Below are 21,924 nucleotides of genomic sequence, written 5' to 3'. Positions count from 1 at the left end.
CAAAATATGTAGGGCCGAAGACAGCAGGTTGAAGAGATGGGGTCAGGGTCTCCAAGCCAGACATGTCAACTTTTCGTGTAAGCCCAACATGTAAAGAGTACACTAAGTTTGTGACATAGTCTTATAATTTTTATTTAACTCTAAATATTCTGAAGAGGTTGAGAAATGTTTTCTTAGGCAAGTGCACAGACATTCAGCAGCAAAAGTGGGGAAAAGCAAAGAAAAAAAAAAGAATTTATTCATCAGGGCCATTTCTAGAATGCAGAACTAGAAGAGAGCTTGCTGTCACAATTAGGTCCGCTCTTTCTCTCCAATCTCCCTTCCACTCACCGTAATTTTGCAAAATCTGAAAACTCTGTCCTATCTAAGAACCAGATTTCAATTCAGATTTGCTTCTCTGACCACTGCCCACCTCCAGAGAATCTCAAAATTGTGGTAGGGAATTAAAGCAGTAAGAAAAATAAACAAAGAAGCCATCTGGAGCCCTGAGTGTCCCATCCCCCGCCCCGGCTACCTGATTCCCAGTCTCAAGTTCTTTCCCTGTGCTGTGGTGTCTCCCAAAGAGAGCCTCACTGCTCACTGCCACTTGCTGAGCTGATTTGTGAATGCCCAGCTGAACCTCTGAAGCCTGAGTCTTGTAGACCAGAAGGAGTCAAATCTATTCAAGGAAGGTAGGAGGCAGGGCATCTCAGACAACCTATCTGAGGAACTGATTAGGATACGTGTTGAAATTCCTCTCGTCAACCACAGATCCATTTTGCCACGACCTCCCGCCTGGGACATCTAACCCATTCCCTCCATTATCTGCTTGCCAGTTTAATCAGCTCACATCACCACGGAGAGAAATGCAGTCAAAGGGCTATTGTTTCACGACCCATGAGGGGGTTTGCAGAAACCTAGCAAGCAGGACTCCAGACCATAAGAGGGGTGTATCCTTCATAGCTTTTGGAGCAAAAAGAACCTTGAGCTCAATACTGTCTCTTTCTGCCTGGCTCAAGCAGGCAACTGGCCTGGGGTCAGGACAACCCTGAATGCTCAGGGTAATCCCAGAGTTCTCGTGTAATTCTACAAACCCAAGGAGGCTCCTAGTCAAAAAAACTGAAAAGCTTTTCAGCTCCCTTGCAAAGCTGTACTCAAAAAGTTCACTTACCCCCTAGCAAACAAGCATCTCTCCTCTTCTGCTTCTTAAGGTAAGAATTGGCTCTCTGCCCTTTCCCCCTCCCTCTTTTGGCTAACTTGCCAAAAATTTCTCTTTTCTGGAAAAGCTGATTAAAAAAACAAAATGCTTCCCTGATCCTGTCAAATCCTGAGACCACAGCCTACGGCTCTCTATGTTTTGGGTAAGGGCAGAGAGCAGTTAGTTAATCAGCGCTTGCTAAAATGAACTGTATCACCAGGGAGCGGCAGCACGATGCCTTAATTTCATTCAGGTTGAACCTGAACAAGGTGTGATTCCCAGGCCTGGCCTAACCAAGACACCTGACTGCATCTCGCAGTCGGGAACGTACAGCGGGAACACACTCATCTGCGGGGCAGCAGCCCTGATTTCCTACCTAAGAGACCTCTGATCCAGAGAGAGCAGGAGGCTGGCTTTCCTCCAGGGCTGGGAGAGGATGAGGCAGAACTGCATAGCCCCGAGCTACGTAGTGTCAGGCCAGCGGCAACAAGCTCACGTCAGGTCCTTACATGTAACCTGGGGAGGAAACCCATCCCGTGTGTCGGAAATCATCTGCTCTGATTACAACACCCTTTTTAATCTTCCTGGCCCAGGAGAGGATATGCACTGATAACTTTAATAATGCCAGCAGGTACAATTAATTTCTATTCCTGCTCTTCATATACTGTTATGTGAAGGGGACTGGAAGGACAAAATTAAATTCCACTGGGGCTGCAGCCTGCAGCTCTGAAACCGGCAGACGGCTCAGAACTCTGCATGGCCACCCTCACCCTGTGTTCCAGGAGAGGGACCGATGCTAACCCTACGAGTGCTTGAGAGACCTCTGTGGCCTTGGGGGCGAGGCTAATTCTTTTGTGGTTGGGTAACAGTGACTACAGAATTAAATTAAATTAAATTAAATTTAAAAGCCCAGGCAGGATCCGATAAGAGTCTAATGGACATAGTAATGAAGCAAGATTTAATCAAAATGATAAGGACATATTTTATGTTGTTTCAAAGAGGAATAGCTATTTTATTGGTCAGCGTGTTCTGCATTTAGTACATGCCTAATGCAAAGTTTTTTTATGACGGTATCAAGTTTTCTGAACTAAAAACTTGCTAAAAATCAACCAGAAAAGGATTTCTTGACTTACGTAACATTTCTCTTCCAAAGCAATTTCATAGCCTCTGTCATCATTATCCTCACACCATTTCCAGGAGGACAGGTGCGCAGAGAGGATGCTTTCTCATTCCATTTACAGAGGCCTGGGAAGGCCAGTTCTTGTGTAAGGCTCACAAGAAGGTTAACACTAGAGTTGGAAGAGATTTTTGGTTTGAACTTCCTGTCTCAGGCTTATACTATTGTATTCCTTCTTACCCTTAGCGGAAAGGATGAGAAAAATGCTTACAACTTCCGTGGAGGCTCTACTGAGGACACCACAGTTCCCCAGGGTTCCAAAACCCAAACCCAATGACACCTGCTCAGATCCCTTTCTTCCGAACCCCATCAGAGTGCCCATCACAGAGCCAGCTTCTTCTCACCTGGCTTCTATGAGCCATGTTACTCATTTTCCTTTTACCTATTTTAATTTGCTCATCTGTCCTCCTTGCTGGGTCCTCTCAGTCCTTTCTCTAGGCCTCAACTGCCCTCTTTACTCTCATGGCTTCAACTGTCAGTTTAGTATGCGGTCAGTGTTCAGATCTCCTTTTCGGCCCTAATCCTCACTACACCTTCACTGTGCGGTGTGTGGACACTGAACCCAGGAGGGCTGGGGTCACGTCCTGGAGGTCTGGCCCCAGCTCTACCACTACCAGCCTGGGTGACCTAACGCAAGTCCCTACTTGCTGTCTCTTAGACTCTTCACTAATCACAGGGCAGGACTAGAATCAGTGGCTCTTTCACATACTTTCCCCAATAAATGGCAACCCCAACTTCTGATGGCTCAGGTGAAAATGCTTGCAGTCATCTTTGATGCTTCTTTTTGTCACATGCACATTCAATTCAGCAGCAACTCCCACTGGCTCCATCTTCAAAACACATCCCAGAATCTGACCACTTCTCCCGGTCTCCACACCCACCACTCTGCTCCAATCCACCATCACCTCCTGCCTAAGTGTACAGAAGCCTCCGTAACTGCTCTCCCTGTTCTGCTGCCACCTTGCTCCTCCTTCAGTCTTAACACAGAAGCCAGAATAATTCTATCGAAAGAGCAATCAGACTGTATCATTCCTTTTTGTTCCAAATCCTTGCATGCCTCTCTAGTGGCCTCCAAAGCCGTTCCTGATGCAGCCTGCCCCTACCCCCCAGGCACATCTATCACTCTTCCCCTTCCCTCCTGTGCACAAGGCCTTGCTGCTTCTCTGCCCAGATAAGCACACTCCCATCTCATGGCCTTAGACATGCTGTTTCCTCAGCCTAAAAGACCTTCCTCAGAGAGTAAAAGCCCTAATTGCCTTTAAGGAGCAGTTCAAAGGCCAATTTATCAGTGAGGCCTTCCCTGACCACCCTCTATGAAATAGCAATACCCCCAGCACTGCCATGCTCCTTCCCTGCTTTATTTTATCATCATCTGGGCTATTATCCATTTACTGGTTCATCTGTATATTGTGTGTTTCTCCTACTAGAGCGTAGGCAGTCAAGAGACTTTTTCTGTTCCGTTATCATCACTGTGCCTGGAACATGGGAGGCACACTGCACGTATCTGTTGAATGACTAAATGAATGTTGATTCCTCTCTAGCATTTACCTCCTCCCACCTCGTATGTCAGGTCACTCACTCCCATCTGTAATTTCTTCGCTGTGTCTTTTAGCAAGTCCCATTCTTTTAGTTCCCACCGCGATGATCCAAGAACTGGCTTCCATTATCCCCCTGAATTACTGTAGTAGGCTCCCAGATAGTTTCTTCCACCCTAAACCACACTGAACACTGCCACCAATGTCACTGCAGATCATGGTCTTCAATATTTCATTGCCCTACCTACAATGAACAATGGCTCTCTTTGACTTGTAGCTGGAACGCCTTGAGTTGGCCTTCAAAGCACTCAGGCTCCAAGCTCATCCCACCTACTTCTCCCATTGCTCGCCAACAGGAAGCTTCTGCTACTGTATTATGGGGAGCATCTCTAACAGGGGCAAAGGGTAGGAGAGGAAGTTGGCACTAAATAATATGGAAATATTCAAAAGATATTTCCATAAGATAAGAAATGGATGAATAATTAAGAATCCTGGCAGCATGAAATTAAAAGAACATCAGCCCAACTCTTTCCCTTCTCTGAAGCTTACCTGATCACCTCTCATGAATTTGTTCCTTTTCCAAGCTCCTATACACAACTAATTATCTGTACCACTCATTAAATTGATGCCTTAAGTTATAACCTGCTTTCAGGAATCTCTGGCCTGTCCATCCAGCTGAAGTATTAAAAAAATCTAAGATCTTGAACCGTGTTTTAAGCTTGCTCTGCCATACTTTTATAGTGGCAAGTTGAACACTGAGCAATTACAGACAATCAAATAGTAGTTATTAAATTGAACTGAATGAACTGATAGTGGTACTCGTGCTCCGGGATTTAAATAAAGCAGTGCTCGTCTCTTTTAAGGTCCCTGAAAGAAGAGTCAGGTGGGCTATGTAGTTTTCCCGCCTGAGAACTCAAAGGCCCAGAAAGGCCACTGGCTCAGAGAGCTATGGAAAGAGAAGGCTTTTTTTCTACTCTCCACCCTCAAAATGAACATCAAAAGGAAAACAAGGTCATGGGAAGAGGCAAGGCAGGAAGGGATACGATGCTTATGTGGGCAGAAGGCTTGGATTATCTTGGCTTTGGAGAGGAGATGATGAAAGCTAGAGAATGGGTCTCCCAGTTTGCCCTCTTTTTTCCCTCTCTACCCTCTACGAGAACACACTGCTGAAAAGGATTAGCTTAGAGAGACAAAGACCACCCTAGCGGGGAGATGGCACAGGGCACACTCTCCTATGTGAGCAGAACCTAGCTCCACGGAGCACTTTCTTTTCTTTTTCTTAACTTTCATCGAGGAGCAATTGGCAAATAGAATTGTACACATTTAAAGTGTACACTGCGATGATCTGATATACATATACATTGTGGAATGACTGCCGAGATCAAGATAATTAACACAGCCATCACCCCGCATCGTCAGCTCTTTGACTGTGTGGTGAGCATGCTTAAGATCTACTCCCTCCAACTTTCAAGTGCTTTTTACTGTCATTAACTGTACGCTGTACATTAGATCCTCAGAACTTATTCTTACAGGTAAAAATCCATGCCCTTTGACCTACATCACCCCATTTACTCCTCTCCCATTCCCTGGCAACCACCATCCTATTCGGTTTCTATGAAATTGGGTTTAAAAAAATTTCCATGTATAAGTAATACCATGCGGTATTTGTCTTTCTCTGTCTGGCCTATTTCACTGAGGATAATGCCCTTCAGACTCATCCATGTTTTCACAAATGGCAGGACTTCCTTCTTTTTTATGACTGAATAATATTCCGTTGTATATATATACCACATTTGCTTTACATGTTCATCTGTTGAAGGACATTTCGGTCGTCTCCATATCTTGACTATTGTGAATAACGCTGCAGTGAACATGGGGGTACACATATCTTTTTGGATACTGATTTCAATGCCTCCAGATATAAACCCAGGAATGGAAGTGCTGGAATCATACAGTAGCTTACAGTTTGTAATTTTCTGAGGAATGGCCATACTGTTTTCCATGGTGGTTGCACCAATTTACATTCACACCAACAGAGTATAAAGGTTCCCTTCTGTCCACGTCCTCACCAACATTTGTTATCTCTTGTCTTTTTGACAATGGCAGAACTCTATCTTCCCAGGTTTTACTGATTCCTCTGACATTCTGGGAAGGCAGGGGTGAGGGTATGATATGAGCAATTTGCTGCAGTGTTAAGATAAGGAAACTGAAACCCAGCACAGCAAAAGTACTCCACCGAGCCAGCCAGGGCCCGGGCTCAGACACAGCTCTGAGGTCTAGATTCCCAGCTGAGCTCAGAGACAATGAGGAAGATATAAGAGGAAGACAAAGGGAAAGAAGGTGGGGAAACCCTCTCTCCTTGCCTCACATCAAAAGTATAGTATTTCCAAATGAGAACACAGGCAATAAGTAATTTCCAAGAAGATACCAGTAAGATTCTGGATTGCTCCTGGATAGACCAGAACACGGTCCAATAGAGTCAAAACCACACACAGCCAAAGAACCATAAGGAATGTATGAAAAGCCTATACAATAGCCAGAGGATAGAATGCTGCACAGTCACCAAAAACAGTGTTTTTAAAGAAGGCACAATGACACAAAATACTCCCTTAAAATGTTAAATGGGAAAAAGTACACAAAACTTAATATACAATATAATCTTAATTTTCTAAAGAAAAAGGCACACAGAAAAAAATACTGGAATAACTGATTCCCAGTAATCGTTATTTTCTTTTTTTTTTAATTTTTAAAAAAGATTTCATGTATTTATTTGAGAGAGAGAGAGAGTGAGTATGAGGGGCAGAGGGAGAAGCAGGCTCCTCGCTGAGCAGGGAGCCCGATGTGGGGCTCAATCCAGGGACTCCGGGATCATGACCTGAGCCAAAGGCAGACGCTTAATTGACTGAGCCACCCAGGCGCCCCCGTTATTTTCTTTTTATTATTTTTTGTTTCCCCGCAATGTCTTGAAAAAACATGTATTAATTACTTTTACAATTGAAAAAAAAAAAACAACTGGGGCACCTGGGTAGTGCAGTGAGTTAAGTGTTGGACTCCTGATTTCAGCTCAGGTCATGAGACCAAGCCCTGTACCAGGCTCTGTGTGCATCAGGGAGTCTGCTTGAGATTCTCTCTCTCCCTTTCTCTTTGCCCCTCCCCCCTGCGCACTCTCTCTCTCTCTCTCTCTAAAAATTAAAATCTGTAAAAAAAAAAAAATGAAAAGAAAAGAAAACTAAGCTACAGGGTTTTTTTGTCTGCTTCAAAATCAAAAGAAACATAAAATAAAAATTGATATTTTTGTTGTTAGTTCACAGTCCTGTCCCTAGGCCTTAACAATAACGTCTTACTTCAATAAGAACACGATTCTGAGAGCTCTTGAGACCATGAGGAGGGATCCTCCCAGGTTCCTATGGTCTCTTGAAGACAAGAATTTGTGCAGACAATTAAAACTAACCTGTAACTGGAAGTTTCATAGTGAGTATATATTAGGAAAAGCTGAAATAGATCCAAATGATTTCCGGAGCACAGGGTAAAAGAGGGGTGGACCCTAAGAGCTAGGCTTAAAAGCAAAGAAAGGTAGGATCGGGTAAAACAACCAAGAGATCAGAAAAAAATCCACTACCGTACCTAAAGAAAAGAAAATGAGAATGGAAAAACTAAAGATGCTATCTCAAGAGAAGGAGAATTTATTTTTCTCCCCACTTTATACAAAAGTCATGCTCAAGACAAGCAGAGAGAAATTCAAAGGAAAATTCTTAACAGAGATAAATAGGAAGGGAAGCCTTCAAAAGAAGCCAGTCCTGCAAGAAAGGAGGCTGAAATCAAAGATGCTTCTCTCTCTGGACAAGCTGGGCAAGAAGCAGAAGCAGAAAAGCACAATGGGAAGTCTGGCCTGGCGGAAGCATCTAAGTGCACAACTGCAGAATGCACGAGCCCTTAATTCCTTGCACAAATCCTGGCCCGTCAGCTGACCAACATAATCACTGCCACCTTGCTACCGGTGAGGCGGCAGAGCATGGTGATGGGAAGAGATGATTCAGGGGAAGCGGGCTGCCTACACATGAATCCCAGTTCTGCCCCTAACCAGTCCCATAACCTTGAGTCAACTGCTTAGCCCCTCTGCCCAGGGCTTACCTATAACTGGAAATGATGAAACCATCTTGAAGGGTTGTTGTGATGACTAAACAGGTTAATACCTATGAAGTACTTAGCATAGTCCCATAGTCCCTGGGCATGGTGAGCACTCATTTAGTATTAGTTATAATTATTATTATTTTTATTATTGCTGTGACTCTTATAATAAAAAATGGTACCTAGCCAGCTTCTGCGCCATTAGTGGGATTTCTCCTGGGAGTAGTTAAGTTTTTATAAACTACTGTCTATTTGCATGGTGCCTGATGAGTTGTATTAATAATCCTCTCCTTTTCTGAGAGGCATCTCGCAGTAAAGCATAAGAGGTACGGAGATGATATTAAAGTTACTTGGCTGGAATCATCATTGATGTTAAAACCGTCAGATGAATGACTGAATTAACACCCAACATCTGTACGATGGCATCACATATAACACCATACAATGGCCTTTTGATCACATAAGGAAAAAAAATCTAACTATAAAATGGAAGGTTCAAACTGTTACCACCCTAATCTGAGGGGTCAATGTTGGCATCACTATCAACAGGCTAACCAGATATTATATATTTCCTAATGTGATATAACATGAAGTCCCCAACATTGCCTATTACGCATCCTAGTCAAAAATGTATAACTTGAATAGATTTGGCCAATGGAACCAACCTCCAATTAATAGGAAAGACAAGATACAGCAAGAAGTTAAGCAACAACACAAGGAAGCAACCGGACAAATCTAGAAGGTGGGGCAAGCTGCAGGACAACTGGCCTGGTCTGTTCAACAAGTCAGTGTCCTGGAAAAGGAACAGTGCTAAATTAAAGGAGACTTAAGGGACATAAAAATGAGTGGGCATTAGATACTGGCTTGGACAAACCAGTTTCAAGGACATTTTTAAGATAATTAGGGAAATATATGGCCTGGCCGTTAGAAGAGATGAAAATTTAGATGAGATGAAATGGAAAAGTAAAGATTTTTTTTTTTAATTTAAAGATTATTTATTTATTTATTTATTTGAGAGAGAGTGGGGGGGGGAGAGTTGAGGGAGAGGCTCCTCAAGCAGACTCTCCATTGAGTGTGGAACCCAACAAGGGCCAGATCCCACAACCCATGAGATCATGACCTGAGCCGAAACCAAGAGTCATACATTCAACCAACTGTGCCACACAGGTGCCCTGATCTTTATTTTTTTGTAATTTTTTTTTTTAAGGTAGGCTCCACACCCAATGTGGGGCTTGAACGCATGACCCTGAGATTGAGGTGCATGCTCTACCAACTGAGCCAGCCAGGTGCCCTGGAAAAGTGAAGATCTTGTCTAAAACAACAGACTACAAATAGCTTGTAGACTACAACCTAGTTTTTCATTATCATACTTTTGCTTCTTATATTTCCTACACTGTACATGTTACTATAACGTCTAAAATTATTATTCAAAAGAATAGAGAGAAGGAAGGGAGAATGGAAAAAAGAGAGAGAAAGGAGGAGAGGGAGAGGGAAGGGAGGAGGAGTGGAAAGAAAGAGGTAGAGGAAAGGGGGGAAGAAGGGGGGAGAGAAGGCGGGAGGAGTGGAAGGAGAGAGGGAGAGTAAATTGGGGAAGAGTAGACGGGGAGAAGGAATGGGGAAGAGAGAAGCAGGTTTTGAAGTCACTATTCTTAAAGCTCAGACTGTGACCCGTGACAATGGCAATAACTATTTGGTTAAGATACCACCCATCAATCCTGAAACATGGTGGTAGTGGAATATAGTAGGAAGAGCTAGGGAGTTCAAATTCCATTGTCATCTCTTTGTGGTCCTTACAAAAGAGTATTTTACCAATGTGAGCTCTAATGTATTCAACTCTACAATGGGAAGAAAAATCACATTCCAATATAATGTTCAGAGCAGGATTATCCATAATAGCTTCAAACTGGAAACTACACAAATGCCATCAACTGTAGAATTGGATAAAACTGAAAGTTTCATGTCCCAGGAACCCCGTTAACCCCAGGCACATTGGAACTACTGTTCATCCTAGCTGCTGCCCACTGTAGAGGAAACAGAGTTTGGAGTTCCAGGCCTGCTTTTCATGGAAACCCTAGAAATGTCATGCCTTAAATATACAGAATATGTTTCAGAATTAAAGACAAAGCCAAACTAGACCCGCTTTAACAAAGCATCAAATGAATTCCTGTAAGTTCAAGGTGACCAACCAATAATTTAACTGGCTGCTAGAACAAAACTTAACATTTTTCAGAGGAAGATAAGGACATCTAGAATCTCTATAATGTATCAGGTACAACATCTGATATGTCATCAAAAATTGGCAAACATGAAAAAATAAAGAAATGAGATTCACGGTCAAGAGAAGAGCCAATAAACAGAAACAGAACCACAGATCATGTGAGTGTTGAAAATAGCAGATAACAATTTTTAAATACTGCCACCTGTGTTTTGAAAATAACAAGAGAAATTTCAGAAGTTACATGGACACTGAAAAAAACCAAGTGGAAATCATAAAACTAAAAAATACAATAAGTAAAATAAAAAATTCATCAGAGAGTGTTATTAGCAGATTGTACACAACAAAAGAAAGGATTGGTTAACTTTAGAATATATCTAAACTATATATATCTATAAAGTCCCTCAGTGACCTGTGGGACTATATCAAGCAGTCTAATGAACGTGCAGTTGGAGTCAAGGCAAGAAGAGAAAATGGGATGTAAAAGTACTTGCCAGAAATTTCCCCAAACTGAGGAAAAAAATACCATCCACAGATCCAGAATATTTAGATATTGCACTATCCAAGCCAAAGAAATACAATGGCATCATACTCAAACTGCTGAAGAAAAAATAATGGGGTGCCTGGCTGGCTCAGTAGGAAGAGCATACAATTCTTGATCTTGGAGTTGTAAATTCGAGCCCCACGTGGGTGTACAGATTATAAATAAACCTAAAAAAAGAAAAAAAGTGTCTGACTCTTGGTTTCGGCACAGGTCCTGATCTCATGGGTCGTCGTGAGATCGGGCCCCACATCAGGTTCCACACTCAATGGGGAGTAGCTTGAGGATTCTCTCCCCCTGCCCCTCCCCCCAGGCCACACATGCCCTCTCTCTCTCAAATAAATAAATCTCAAAAAAATATTAATGCAGCCCTCAAGATTAAGAGATACAAACTTCCAGTTATAAAATAAATAAGTTACAGGGATGAAAGTACAGCCTCAGAAATATAGTCAATAATATTGTAATAATTTCACATGGTAACTACACTTATTATAGTGAGCATTTTGTAATGTATATGACTGTCAAATCACTATATTGTACACCTGAAACTAATATAATATTGTATTTCAACTAAAAAAAAAAAAAAAAGCAGGCCCCCAAACCCCAAAATATTACATACAGGGAACAACAATTAGCATCACACAGCCGACTTCTCATTAGAAACAGTAGAAGCCAGCAAACAAAAGAATGACATATTTAAATTGCTGAAAGAATATTTTATGATTCCATTTATAAAAGGTTTTTTTTAAAGATTTTATTTATTTATTTGACAGAGAGAGGGAACACAAGCAGGGGGAGTGGGAGAGGGAGAAGCAGGCCTCCCGCCAAGCAGGGAGCCCGATGCGGGGCCCGATCCCAGGACCCTGGGATCATGACCTGAGCCGAAGGCAGACGCCCAACGACTGAGCCACCCGGGCGCCCTAAAAGGTTTTTTTTTTAAGGCAGGCAAATGCTTCCATTGTGTTAAAAGTCAGGAGAGTGACTACTTTTCAGGGGGAAATGAATGGAAGGGGACAAGAGGGGGGCTCCTGGGATACTGGTAACATACTTTTTTTTATCTGGGTGCTAATTACATAGTTGCTTTCAGCTTATAAAAATTCATCGAATACTTTACAATATGTGCACTCTTCTAAGTATTTTAAACTTCTGTAAAAAGTCAAGGTGGAAAAAAAAACTCTCGCAAAATATATGAAAGGATTAGGAAAAATACACATTTAGGGCCTACTACAGTGTATAACAGTGATAGCAGGCATTTTTATATAAGCATGTTATTACTGGTCTTATTATCATCATCCCAAGGGAAGTTTGGGGAGATCTAAGCCCTGTGAAGAGCGGCCAGAGAAGCCCTACACTCCCTGGGGACAAACCTTCCCCATTAATTTCATTTTAAGCTCTTTTTAGCCAGCACAGTGCTGTTTATAGTCTTCACTAAAATACTTATTGACTGTACGCTTTCCCAGTTTAGAGGAGTATCCAGACACAAGGCCGCATTTGGACACTTGTTTCTATCTACCGCACTCTTTCTCACCCTCCCCATTTTGCAGTTGTGATGCAGTCTCCTAACCATTCGATGACTTATAAAGATGGCAGTGCCATTACACCTTTGAATGTTCTACCTACAACACCTTGGGCTCTTTCAGAAAAGGCAGATAGGTATTTGAGAACTGAGACACCAAAAAGGCAAACACATAAACTAACTGAAGGAAAAGAGTGCAGGCACACACTCCCTCTGAGCTGGACCTTCCTAAGTCCAAAAAGGCCTAGACCACCCAGAGAGGAGCCCCAAGGAAGAAGATACAGATGCTGCTGACCGAAGTGTCACAGAAACCAGAGCTAAAACAGCACCAACGGCACTAGCTGCAAAGCTCCCCTCCGTGTTGGCTTTGGCAGCAAACCTGACGCCCCTTATCAGCAGAGATACCTTTGAAGTAGCTGGCAGCCTTCCATCCCCTACTCAAATAAGTTCAACTTCCCATCCTATTCTTTTCTCCAAAGAGGATCTCTTCATCAGATATGAGAAAATAAAGCTCAATTAATCAGAACAGATTTTTGCTACCATCAAGACAAATTGGACAGCGGGAATGGTTGTCTATAAAGCTGATCACCACGTTGTTCATGATCACGTTATAACATGGAGGAAATCCAATCAATTGCAGATACTGAGTTCCACTGGAAGAAGTGTAGGGTGGACTGGGGAAGAGAGGGCAGGGTAAATCAGTCAGCTCCTCCTCCCAAAGATGTCTCCAGGTTAAACTCTTTCTCAGAAGTGCAGAACACAACCATTGGAAGTCCATTCTTTCTCCATTCATTCAATCTACACTACCCGCCAGGGACATTCGATTACCCTGGCACTGTGGATCACTTCTCCTTTTCTTATCATCACAACACCACCACAGAACGTGCCTCCTTACAATATCCAGTCTTTTCACGTATGTGAGGCAGCTGGACTCAAAGACTCTAGGAAATCCTGTCCCTATCTGCTGGGGATAAACAGGTAGGTAGGTAACATGCACTGCTTTTAGTTTCGAACCCCCTTTATCCTTTTACCGCCAGACCCATTTCGTTGGGTTGAAATCTGAGTGGTCATGACAAGTCTCTTGTAACTCATCAACCAATGGGAAAGGACATCCAAAGACCCTAGAGAAAAGAATTCATTGTGCCCTATTACATTTCTTCCTCAGCACCCTTCTTGTATCTCCCACTGTCTGCAATGTGACTTACTTATCTGAATCCAGATTTACCCTTTGTCACCCTCTAAGAATAAAGTAGGGAAGCCTCAACTGGTTGCCTAGATAAACCAGCCTAGATGTCTCAACATTGTTGCAGGGGCACAGACAGGATCTTATGGATTCAGATGTCCTCTGTGTTTTTGGGTTTCCCCAAGACAAAAACCAGAATGCCTACAACAATGGTTCTCAACCCTGGCTATATGCAAGAATCAACCTAGACCCTATCCCAGTGACTGATTCAATCGCCCTGGGGTGCTATTTTTAAAATTATTTTTTAAATCAACTTTATTGAGGCATAATTTACATACAATAAAATGTATACATTTTAAGTGTACAAGTTTTGACAAACGCACACACTCATGTAACCACCACCATAATTAAGATTGTATGACATTTCCATAATTCCTCAGGTTCCCTTGTGTCCCTTTGCAGTCAACCCCCTCATCCCACCCTGGCCCCAAGGTAATCACTGATTTGCTTTCTATCACTACAGATTAGAGCTATCTTTTCTAAAATTTCATATAAATGGGGGGCGCCTGGGTGGCTCAGTTGGTTAAGCGACTGCCTTCCGCTCAGGTCATGACCCTGGAGTCCCAGGAGCAAGTCCCACATCGGGCTCCCTGCTCAGCAGAGGGTCTGCTTCTCCCTCTGACCCTCCTCCCTCTCATGCTCTTTCTCTATCATTCTCTCTCTCAATAAATAAACAAAAAATCTTTAAAAAAAATTTCATATAAATGGAATCATACAGAAAGTATTCATTGTGTCTGGCTTCTTTTAATCAATATAATGTTTTTGGAGTTCGTCTACATTATTGCATTTATCAGCATTTCGTTTCTTTTTATTGCTGAGTAGTATTCATGTATGGATATATCACAGTGTTTTCCCATTCATCTGTTGATGGATATTTGAGTTGTTTCCAGTTTTGACTATTACAAATATACTATGAGTCTCCTAAGGCAGTTACAACAAATTACTGCAAAGTGGGTGACTTAAAGCAACATGCATTTATTCTCTTAAATTTTTTTTTTTAATTTGGGGGCACCTGGGTGGCTCAGTGGGTTAAGCGTCAGACTCTTGGTTTCAGCTCAGGTCATGATCTCAAGGTCATTGAAAGGAAGCTCCACATCAGGCTCCATTCTCAGTGTGGAGTCGGCTTGGGATTCTTTACCCCTCCCTCCCTCTCCCCCTCTGCTCCTCCCCTGCTTGCTCTCTCTCTCTCTCTCTCTAAAATAAAATAAAATCTTAAAAAAAATTTTTTAATTTGTATTCAATTTATTTAAACCAAACAAACAAACAACCCTTCACCCATTTCTCCCACCCCCATCCCCCTGCCTCTTGCAACCACCAATTTGTTCTCTGTATCTATAAGCTTCGGGTTTTTTGTTTTCGTTGATTCCAAATATAAGAAAGATCACATGGCGTTTGTCTTTCTCTGCCTTATTTCACTTAGCATAATGGCCTTGAGGTCCATCCATGCTGTTGCAAATGGCAGGATCTCATTCTTTTTTATGCCTGAATCATAATCCATTATATATACACTATAATTTCTTTATCCACTCATCCAATGATGGACACTTATGTGACTTCCATATCTTGGCTACTGCAAATAATGCTGCAATAAACATAGGGATGCAACTATCTTTTGGAATTAGTGTTTTTGTTTTCTTTGGATAAACATTCAAAAGTGGAATTGCTGGATCATACAATAGCTCTATTTTTAATTTCTATTCTCTTATAGTTCTGGAGGTCAGAGTCCAAAACCAATTTCACAGGGACAAAACTAACAGGGCTGCATTCCCACTGGAGGCTTTCGGGCAGAATCCGTTTCCTTGCCTTTTCCAGCTTCTAGAGCTGCATTCCTTGGCTTGTGGCCTCTTCCTCCATCCTCAAAGCCAGCGGCCTAGCATCTTCTCTCTGTGACTCTGCTTTCCTCTACTTCCATCACATAGCCTTCTTCTCTTTTGTCTGTAACTTCCCTCTACCTCCCTCTAATAAGGATACTCATGACTGCGTTAGGGCCCACTTAGATAATGAAGCATAATATCCTCATTACAAGATCCACAAATTCACCATATGTGCAAAGTCTTTGTAAGGATAAGGTAAGTTCATGGGTTCCAGGGATTAGGACATGGACATCTTTGGGGAGACCATTGCTCAGCCTAAAACAAAAGCTATTATGAATAATCAGATACAAGTCTTTGTGGAGATACATACTTTTATATCTCTGGGGTAAATACCTACGAGTGGAATTGCTGGGTCATATGGTAAATACAAACTTAGCTTTGTTAGAAAGTGCGAAACTACTTTCCAAAGCGGTTGTACCATTCTACATTCTCACCAGCAACATATGAGCATTCCATCCATCCTAACACTGTCGTTGTCAGTCTTTTTAATTTTAATCATTCTAGTGAGTATGTAGCACATTCCTTATCGCTTTAATTTGCATTTTCCTAATGATTAATGATATTGAACATCTTTTCATGTGCTTATTGGCCATTTATATATCTTCTTAGTGAAGTGTTTATTAAAATCTTTTGCCTATTTTTAAAAATTTGGGTAGTCTGTCTTCTGATTATTAAGTTATGTATATCACAAATATATTCTCACAGTCTGTGATTTGTCTTTCATTTTCTTAACAATGTCTTTGCAAGAGCAAAGTCCAAGAATTGATGATGTCCAGTTTACCTTTTTTTTTTTTATTGTTCATGCTTTTCACATACCAAGAGATCTGTCTCACAAATCACAAAGATTTTTTTTTTTAAACTCCCACAATGACTCACACACAGGCAAAACTGAGAACTACTGAACTACTGGTCTACCAGGAATCTGACCTAACTTGCTCAATTTAACCTTTCTACCATGGAAACTTAGGGTACTAAAGGCAAAACAAAAGTACAGTCAACTGGAATACTGTAAAAAACAAACAAACAAACAAACAAAAAAGGATGCAATTGAGAGTCTTGGGACTTTCTGAATTGACTGGCTTCCAAGGCTAATGCGCAACTAAGGGCTAGAAGCAGTGAGCTGAAAAGCAAAGTCCGAGGTACTTTTGGTGTGTTCCAGCTAAGTGAAAGGAAAAAGGGAGAACAGGATTGTCCTCTCCCCTGTGGGAAAAGCACACCCAAGTTTACTTTGGTTTAAATGAAAAAGTGGGAAAAATGATTTCTATTCTTGGTGGGATTCTTTAGAACACGTCTCTCACAGAGACGATGTGGAGCTGGAAGTCAAACTTGGTAGTGTTTGGCTCCTGATTTTGAAGCCACCACATTAAACAAATGAAGGTGGCAGCAATAATATTTGCCTAAACCTTGGTTCCAATAGGGGTTAGACAGACTGAGCTTTCATTACACGAAAGGAGATGTCAGGAGCACCAAATGAGCTCTATTTCCCCTGGAGTCCTAGACAAAGTGGGTCTGTTTCTAAGCTGTGGACAGGAGGCTACTTTCTCTAGATGTTATATTTAGCTAAAGGAATCTCCACCATGGCTTCATGCAAAACGTAAAATATGTCCCAGCAGACATAACCACAAACCAGAGGGCCAGCAAGGAGCATCCCTTTAAGGGGGTTCAGTAGTACAGAGGGGCCAACTGTGCAGCCACCCTGACATCCCCAAATTAGCTGAGTTAGCTGTGAGCCAGATTTTTGGCCAGTTCTCACATTTAATGAGTCTTTGTTTCCCCCTTACTAGCGATCCTGCCCCTGGAGAGAAAAACCTGCTGTCCTATTTCACTGTCAGCTTCCAGCTGCTTGCCCAGACACCAGGTAGGAGAAACAACCCAATGTTGATGTTTAACACCTCAAAACCTTTTGAAGGCTTGTGTGCAAGAGAAAAGGTTAGGTTAATTCTGTAACTAAGTGAAATATCTGGGTTCAACAAAAAGAGTAAGAAAATCCAGAACACCCTCTACTCTGCACACCATACCCCGAGTCCTAACACAGCATGTAGGAGGAAACCTCAAGTTCTAGAGTGAGATGAATGGATTTAAATACTAGCCTCAGCTCATTTTTTGATTAATCTCCCTAAGTTTCAGTTTCCTCCTTCATAAGATAGGGCTATTAAAAGCAACTACTTCTGGGAATTATTGTAAAGATTAAGCATATAAAGTGTTTAATACTGTACCTAGCACATAAGGGTTCAAAAAATGTGGGTTTTGTTATCATAACCTTTGCTAGTGAATCATTAAGTTTTACAGAGTTTTTTTAAAAAGAATAAAAAAAGGAGGAAAACCCATGACTTCTGCTGGTGAGAAACAGATCCAAATTCACATAAAACTCAGGTGAATTTTCAGAGGTGTCCATAGCCGAACCAGAAATAAAGGTATCTTTCCTAAAGCCTGTGTCTCCAGAGAAATGTGGATTTCCCTGTTGCTGCTGGAACCGAATTTATAGGTAAAACAAAAGGTATAACTATTTTATACACTTGGATTCCTGTTTGGCATCTCTTGGTTGCTGGCCATTATAGGTAAGAGAATCCGAAACATTGCTTCATTCCTCAAGAAATTTGGTCTTTAATTGCCTAAGCTAGTCCCCTCTCCATACCCACACCTACTTTTATTTGTCTGTATCAGGAGGACTCCAGTTTCCTTATCACAATTTAACAAAGGTCGCCCAAAAACCAGAATGAAGCCCCCAACACAGGATACCCTATATTGGGCATCACAGAATTCATCATAGAATTATCGTGTATTAGGTTTTGAAGGCAGTGTGAAGATCACATAGGCCAAGCACTTTTTTTTTTTTTTTTTAACTTTAGGGAACTAAGGCACAGAAAGAAGTAATTGTCTAAGCTTTCAGAGTTGCTAGCAGAGTTGAGCCCAGGAGAAAGGGTTACTTGGAAGAGACCTCTGCTCTGATAGAGCAAAGCAAGCCCTGGGAAGCTTCACTTAACTGACAGTGTGGCCGGGCTCATTCCTTAGTTCTTTTATCTGATTACTATATCTTAACCAGTGGGATTTCTAATTCTTCAAGTGCAACACACTTTAAACAAAAGGGAATAAAAAATTAAGTTATGGAGACAGAATGCCTCTGTGCCCATTACGAGAAGGCAGAGAGGCCCTCACCCAGCCAAAACAGAATTAATTTACTCTTGTGATCAGCCAAGCCAGCCTCTACCTTAGAATGCTCTGCCTACAATGGACCCCAGGGGAGAGAGAAAAGAGATTATTCACGCAGTGGGATAGTAAACATTGGCTATTCGCAATCCTATGCATATCTCTAATAATAACTATAATTTAACTGATGAAAAGTTATAAAGATCAAGAGAAAGTCCTATGAGCTGCAACCATATAAAACAATATGAATAAATCTCACAAACATATGCTAAATGACAGAAACCAGACACAAAAGAGTATACACTGTATGATTCTATTTATATAAAGTATGAAACTAAGTAAAACTAATCTCTGCTGTTAAAAGTCAGGATAGTTGTTATCCTTGGGGGTTGGGACCACCCTTCCCAACCCCCTGAGGACTGGGAGGAAGCATGAGCAGAGTTTCTAGGGCACTGAAATCATGTTTCTTCATCTGGGCACTAGTTACCAGGTGTGTTCGGTTTGCAAAAATGCATGCAGCTATAAGCCCCATGATATGTGCACCTTTCTTCAGTGAAATGTAATATATAAATAGTCCTGTGAGGAATGAGAAATTCTTCCTTACACCCCCAGCAAAGCAATGCACAGTTTACGGAGATCAACTCTGAGACCATGGCTAGGAATATCATTCACGGGCAGATTTTCTTTCTGGAGGGTAAAGACCCCCAAGCCATGCACTTGGGCTCTTGGTGAAATGTGAAGAGTACTTGAGGAACCAGAGGCATCCGTGGCTTTGATAAGGGGCTGCCTTCAGCATACACATCTCTGATCTGGAAGGGCCATAATACTCCTGAGCGTGGCTCTTCTCTAACCTTCTAAAGCTGGGAAAAAAGGTAGCTGAGAGCTTGGGTGAAGTCCAGATAGCTGAATATCCCTCACGGAAGTTTTTTTCCCAGATGAACAGAGAAAATGAAGGAGGAAATGATCAGTCAGCCCCTGTTCTTCTAGAGAAAATCTAAGTGGCTGTCAAGGTCACACAGAAGGGCTGAAGTGGCATCTGATTACTGTCAAGGTTCTACCTAAATTGGCTTAATTTTTTTTCTAATAAAAGCTATATATTTAAGGAGTAAGACATTATGATTTGATATAGATGTATACATAGTGAAATGATTACTACAGTCAAGCCAATTAACAGACCATCTCACACGGTTACGTGTGTGTGTGTGTGTGTGTGTGTGTGTCTGTGTGTCTGTGAGAGAGAGAGAGAGAGAGAGAGAGAGAGAGAGAGAGAAAAGAGCATGGGACACCTAGTCTCTAGCATATTTCCAGTATTCAGTACAGTATTAACTACAGTCGTTCATTTTAGCCACATCCATACATCACCAAGTGTTGCAGAATAATTCGGACGAATGACAAGGAAGCTAGAACAGATGCTAGAAACCATGAGGAAATGGTGAAAAGTACCTTTACCCCTAAATGAAGTATGGCCCCAACCGCAGCGCAGCCAGGCCACTAAAAATAGTTGGTAAACTCCGGGAGGAGCTCTTTTTCTCTTCCTTTTTTTCATTGTCAGATGCTTTTTACTCTTCATATCCTGTCTCTAAGACACAGGAAAAGCCCCTACACAGATGCGTTATATAGATGGAATATTCTAAATCAGTTCTTTTTTTCATGCTGGTGTAAACAGAAGAAAATGGGTTCTAACTCCAGACCTACCGAAATCTGGAAAACTTCCTAATGTTAAGAATTGGCAAACTGGCTACTCATGACCACAGTCCTGTTTTACTGAAGTCCTTTCTCTCCCAGCCTCAGATTTTACCCCTGGATTTTGTCAAATGAAACCAATGAATTTCCTATATATGAAACCAATGAAATAGCCCTATATACCCTCTTTATACCTAAAACTTGTGGGAAGATTATTCATCTTCTGAAAAGTCTTCTGGGGATACCAGAGCTCGAATGTTAGACATGGTACATTACATACAATGGCTGGGGCTTTTGCCACCATTTGTAACCAAAAGTCATGAATCAGTGACTCCACTGAGAGCTCAGGTTGAGAGAGCTTGGAAAAGAGGTTCCTGAGTTTCCAAGAGACTATTTCCACCACTGACAGGTAAGGTCAATTTTACATAAGTTTCTTAAGATTACCACAATTTATTTTGAGTTTTTCCTCGGTCAGATTTTTCAACTCACATCCAAGGAATTGTGACAAACAATTGAGCTTCAGAAAGCATTCAGGAACCCAAAGACCAAGATATGTCATGATAAGAAGAACCAAATTCATGAGTTCACCTTGGCCAAGATGAGCGCTTAGAAAGAAAACTCAACTAAATCATAAACATACATGAACTAGAAGAGGAAAACTTGAAATGACACTGAAGGTGCCCGAATCTCAACAGCTTCACAAATCACTCAAGGAAATCAAGCAAACACTGTCATCACTAAAACATGCAGATTATGAATTATGTTGCCAGTGGTGGGGTTGCACCTTGCAAATGGTTACTCTCCAGGGCTACTATTAATTCAACTCAGAAAGGAAGAAAAGAATGACTATTCAGTACTTTTTCTCCACGAGATCGTGGTAGGGAATGACCAATGGAAAGCCTTTTAACTAGGCCAATACAATAGTCTTTCTCTTATTTACAAGATGGTATTATTGCTCCACCCAAGTATCTCTGTGCCTAGAAATAGCCATATACCTTTTTAAAGAGTCTTCCTGAGTCCTCGCTGACTTGAACAAATCGAGGAATGATATTATTCAGGTAGATGTCACTCAGGGTGGTGTGGTCCCTGCTCTCCCGCTTCACCTGGTTTAAGAGGAGATTCCAGCAGTTGACTGGAGAGAGAACATTCTGATCCTTCCTGCAGAGAAACAGCAAGAAAAAAAAAAAAAATCAGTGTCGGTGAGTAGCCAGGGCCAACAACTATGAATACAATCCATGTCACAAAATCACAGTGATTGAAGCCAAGCCAGAAAGAGATACCTTTCCTGAAGCCTGCACCTCTAGTTTTCTCTATCTAAAAACTCAGTGGAGAAAACAAGAATAATGAGAAGAGAAGAGGGAGGAGAGAGGAAGAGGAAAAGGGAAGAAAGAGGAGAAGCAGGATTACCTGCTGAGCATCTATTACATTCTAGGAACTTAGTAAATGTTTTATATGCATTATCGCGTAAGTTTCATCATTTTCCTGTAAGTAAAGAACTACCGTTATCCCCATTTTACTAATTAGAAAATTGAAACTCAGAGAAGTTGTCACTTGCCCACAGCTAGTAAGAAGTCACAGAGACCTATAAGAAGGAGTCAGGGACTAGAACCACACAGCTCTGTGTCATCTGACTAGAACAGGTCTAGGCTGTCTGGCTCCAAAGTCCATAGCCTTAGCCACTAAGACAT

At 41.7% G+C, this 21,924-nt stretch overlaps 1 protein-coding gene across 9 annotated transcripts in view; it reads right to left on the bottom strand.

The window, feature by feature from the left end:
• The window catches only part of SRGAP2 (SLIT-ROBO Rho GTPase activating protein 2), a 228,822-nt gene that overhangs the window by 95,606 nt on the left and 111,292 nt on the right, over positions 1-21,924 (bottom strand). For all 9 annotated transcript variants that reach the window (XR_012375773.1, XM_025855095.2, XM_025855096.2 and 6 more), the window contains exon 4: positions 21,232-21,394. Coding sequence is in view for 8 of the 9 variants with exons in the window: in XM_025855095.2 (XP_025710880.1) it covers positions 21,232-21,394 (163 nt within the window). In the remaining variant the exon portion in view is untranslated. The remainder of the gene's footprint in view (positions 1-21,231; positions 21,395-21,924) is intronic.

Source organism: Callorhinus ursinus, unplaced genomic scaffold (assembly GCF_003265705.2).
Source record: "Callorhinus ursinus isolate GAN/ISIS: 27379988/994484 unplaced genomic scaffold, GSC_fseal_2.0 scaffold57, whole genome shotgun sequence".
In the NCBI taxonomy this organism is placed as follows: Eukaryota; Metazoa; Chordata; class Mammalia; order Carnivora; family Otariidae; genus Callorhinus; species Callorhinus ursinus.
This window is presented reverse-complemented; position numbering and strand designations above follow the sequence as displayed.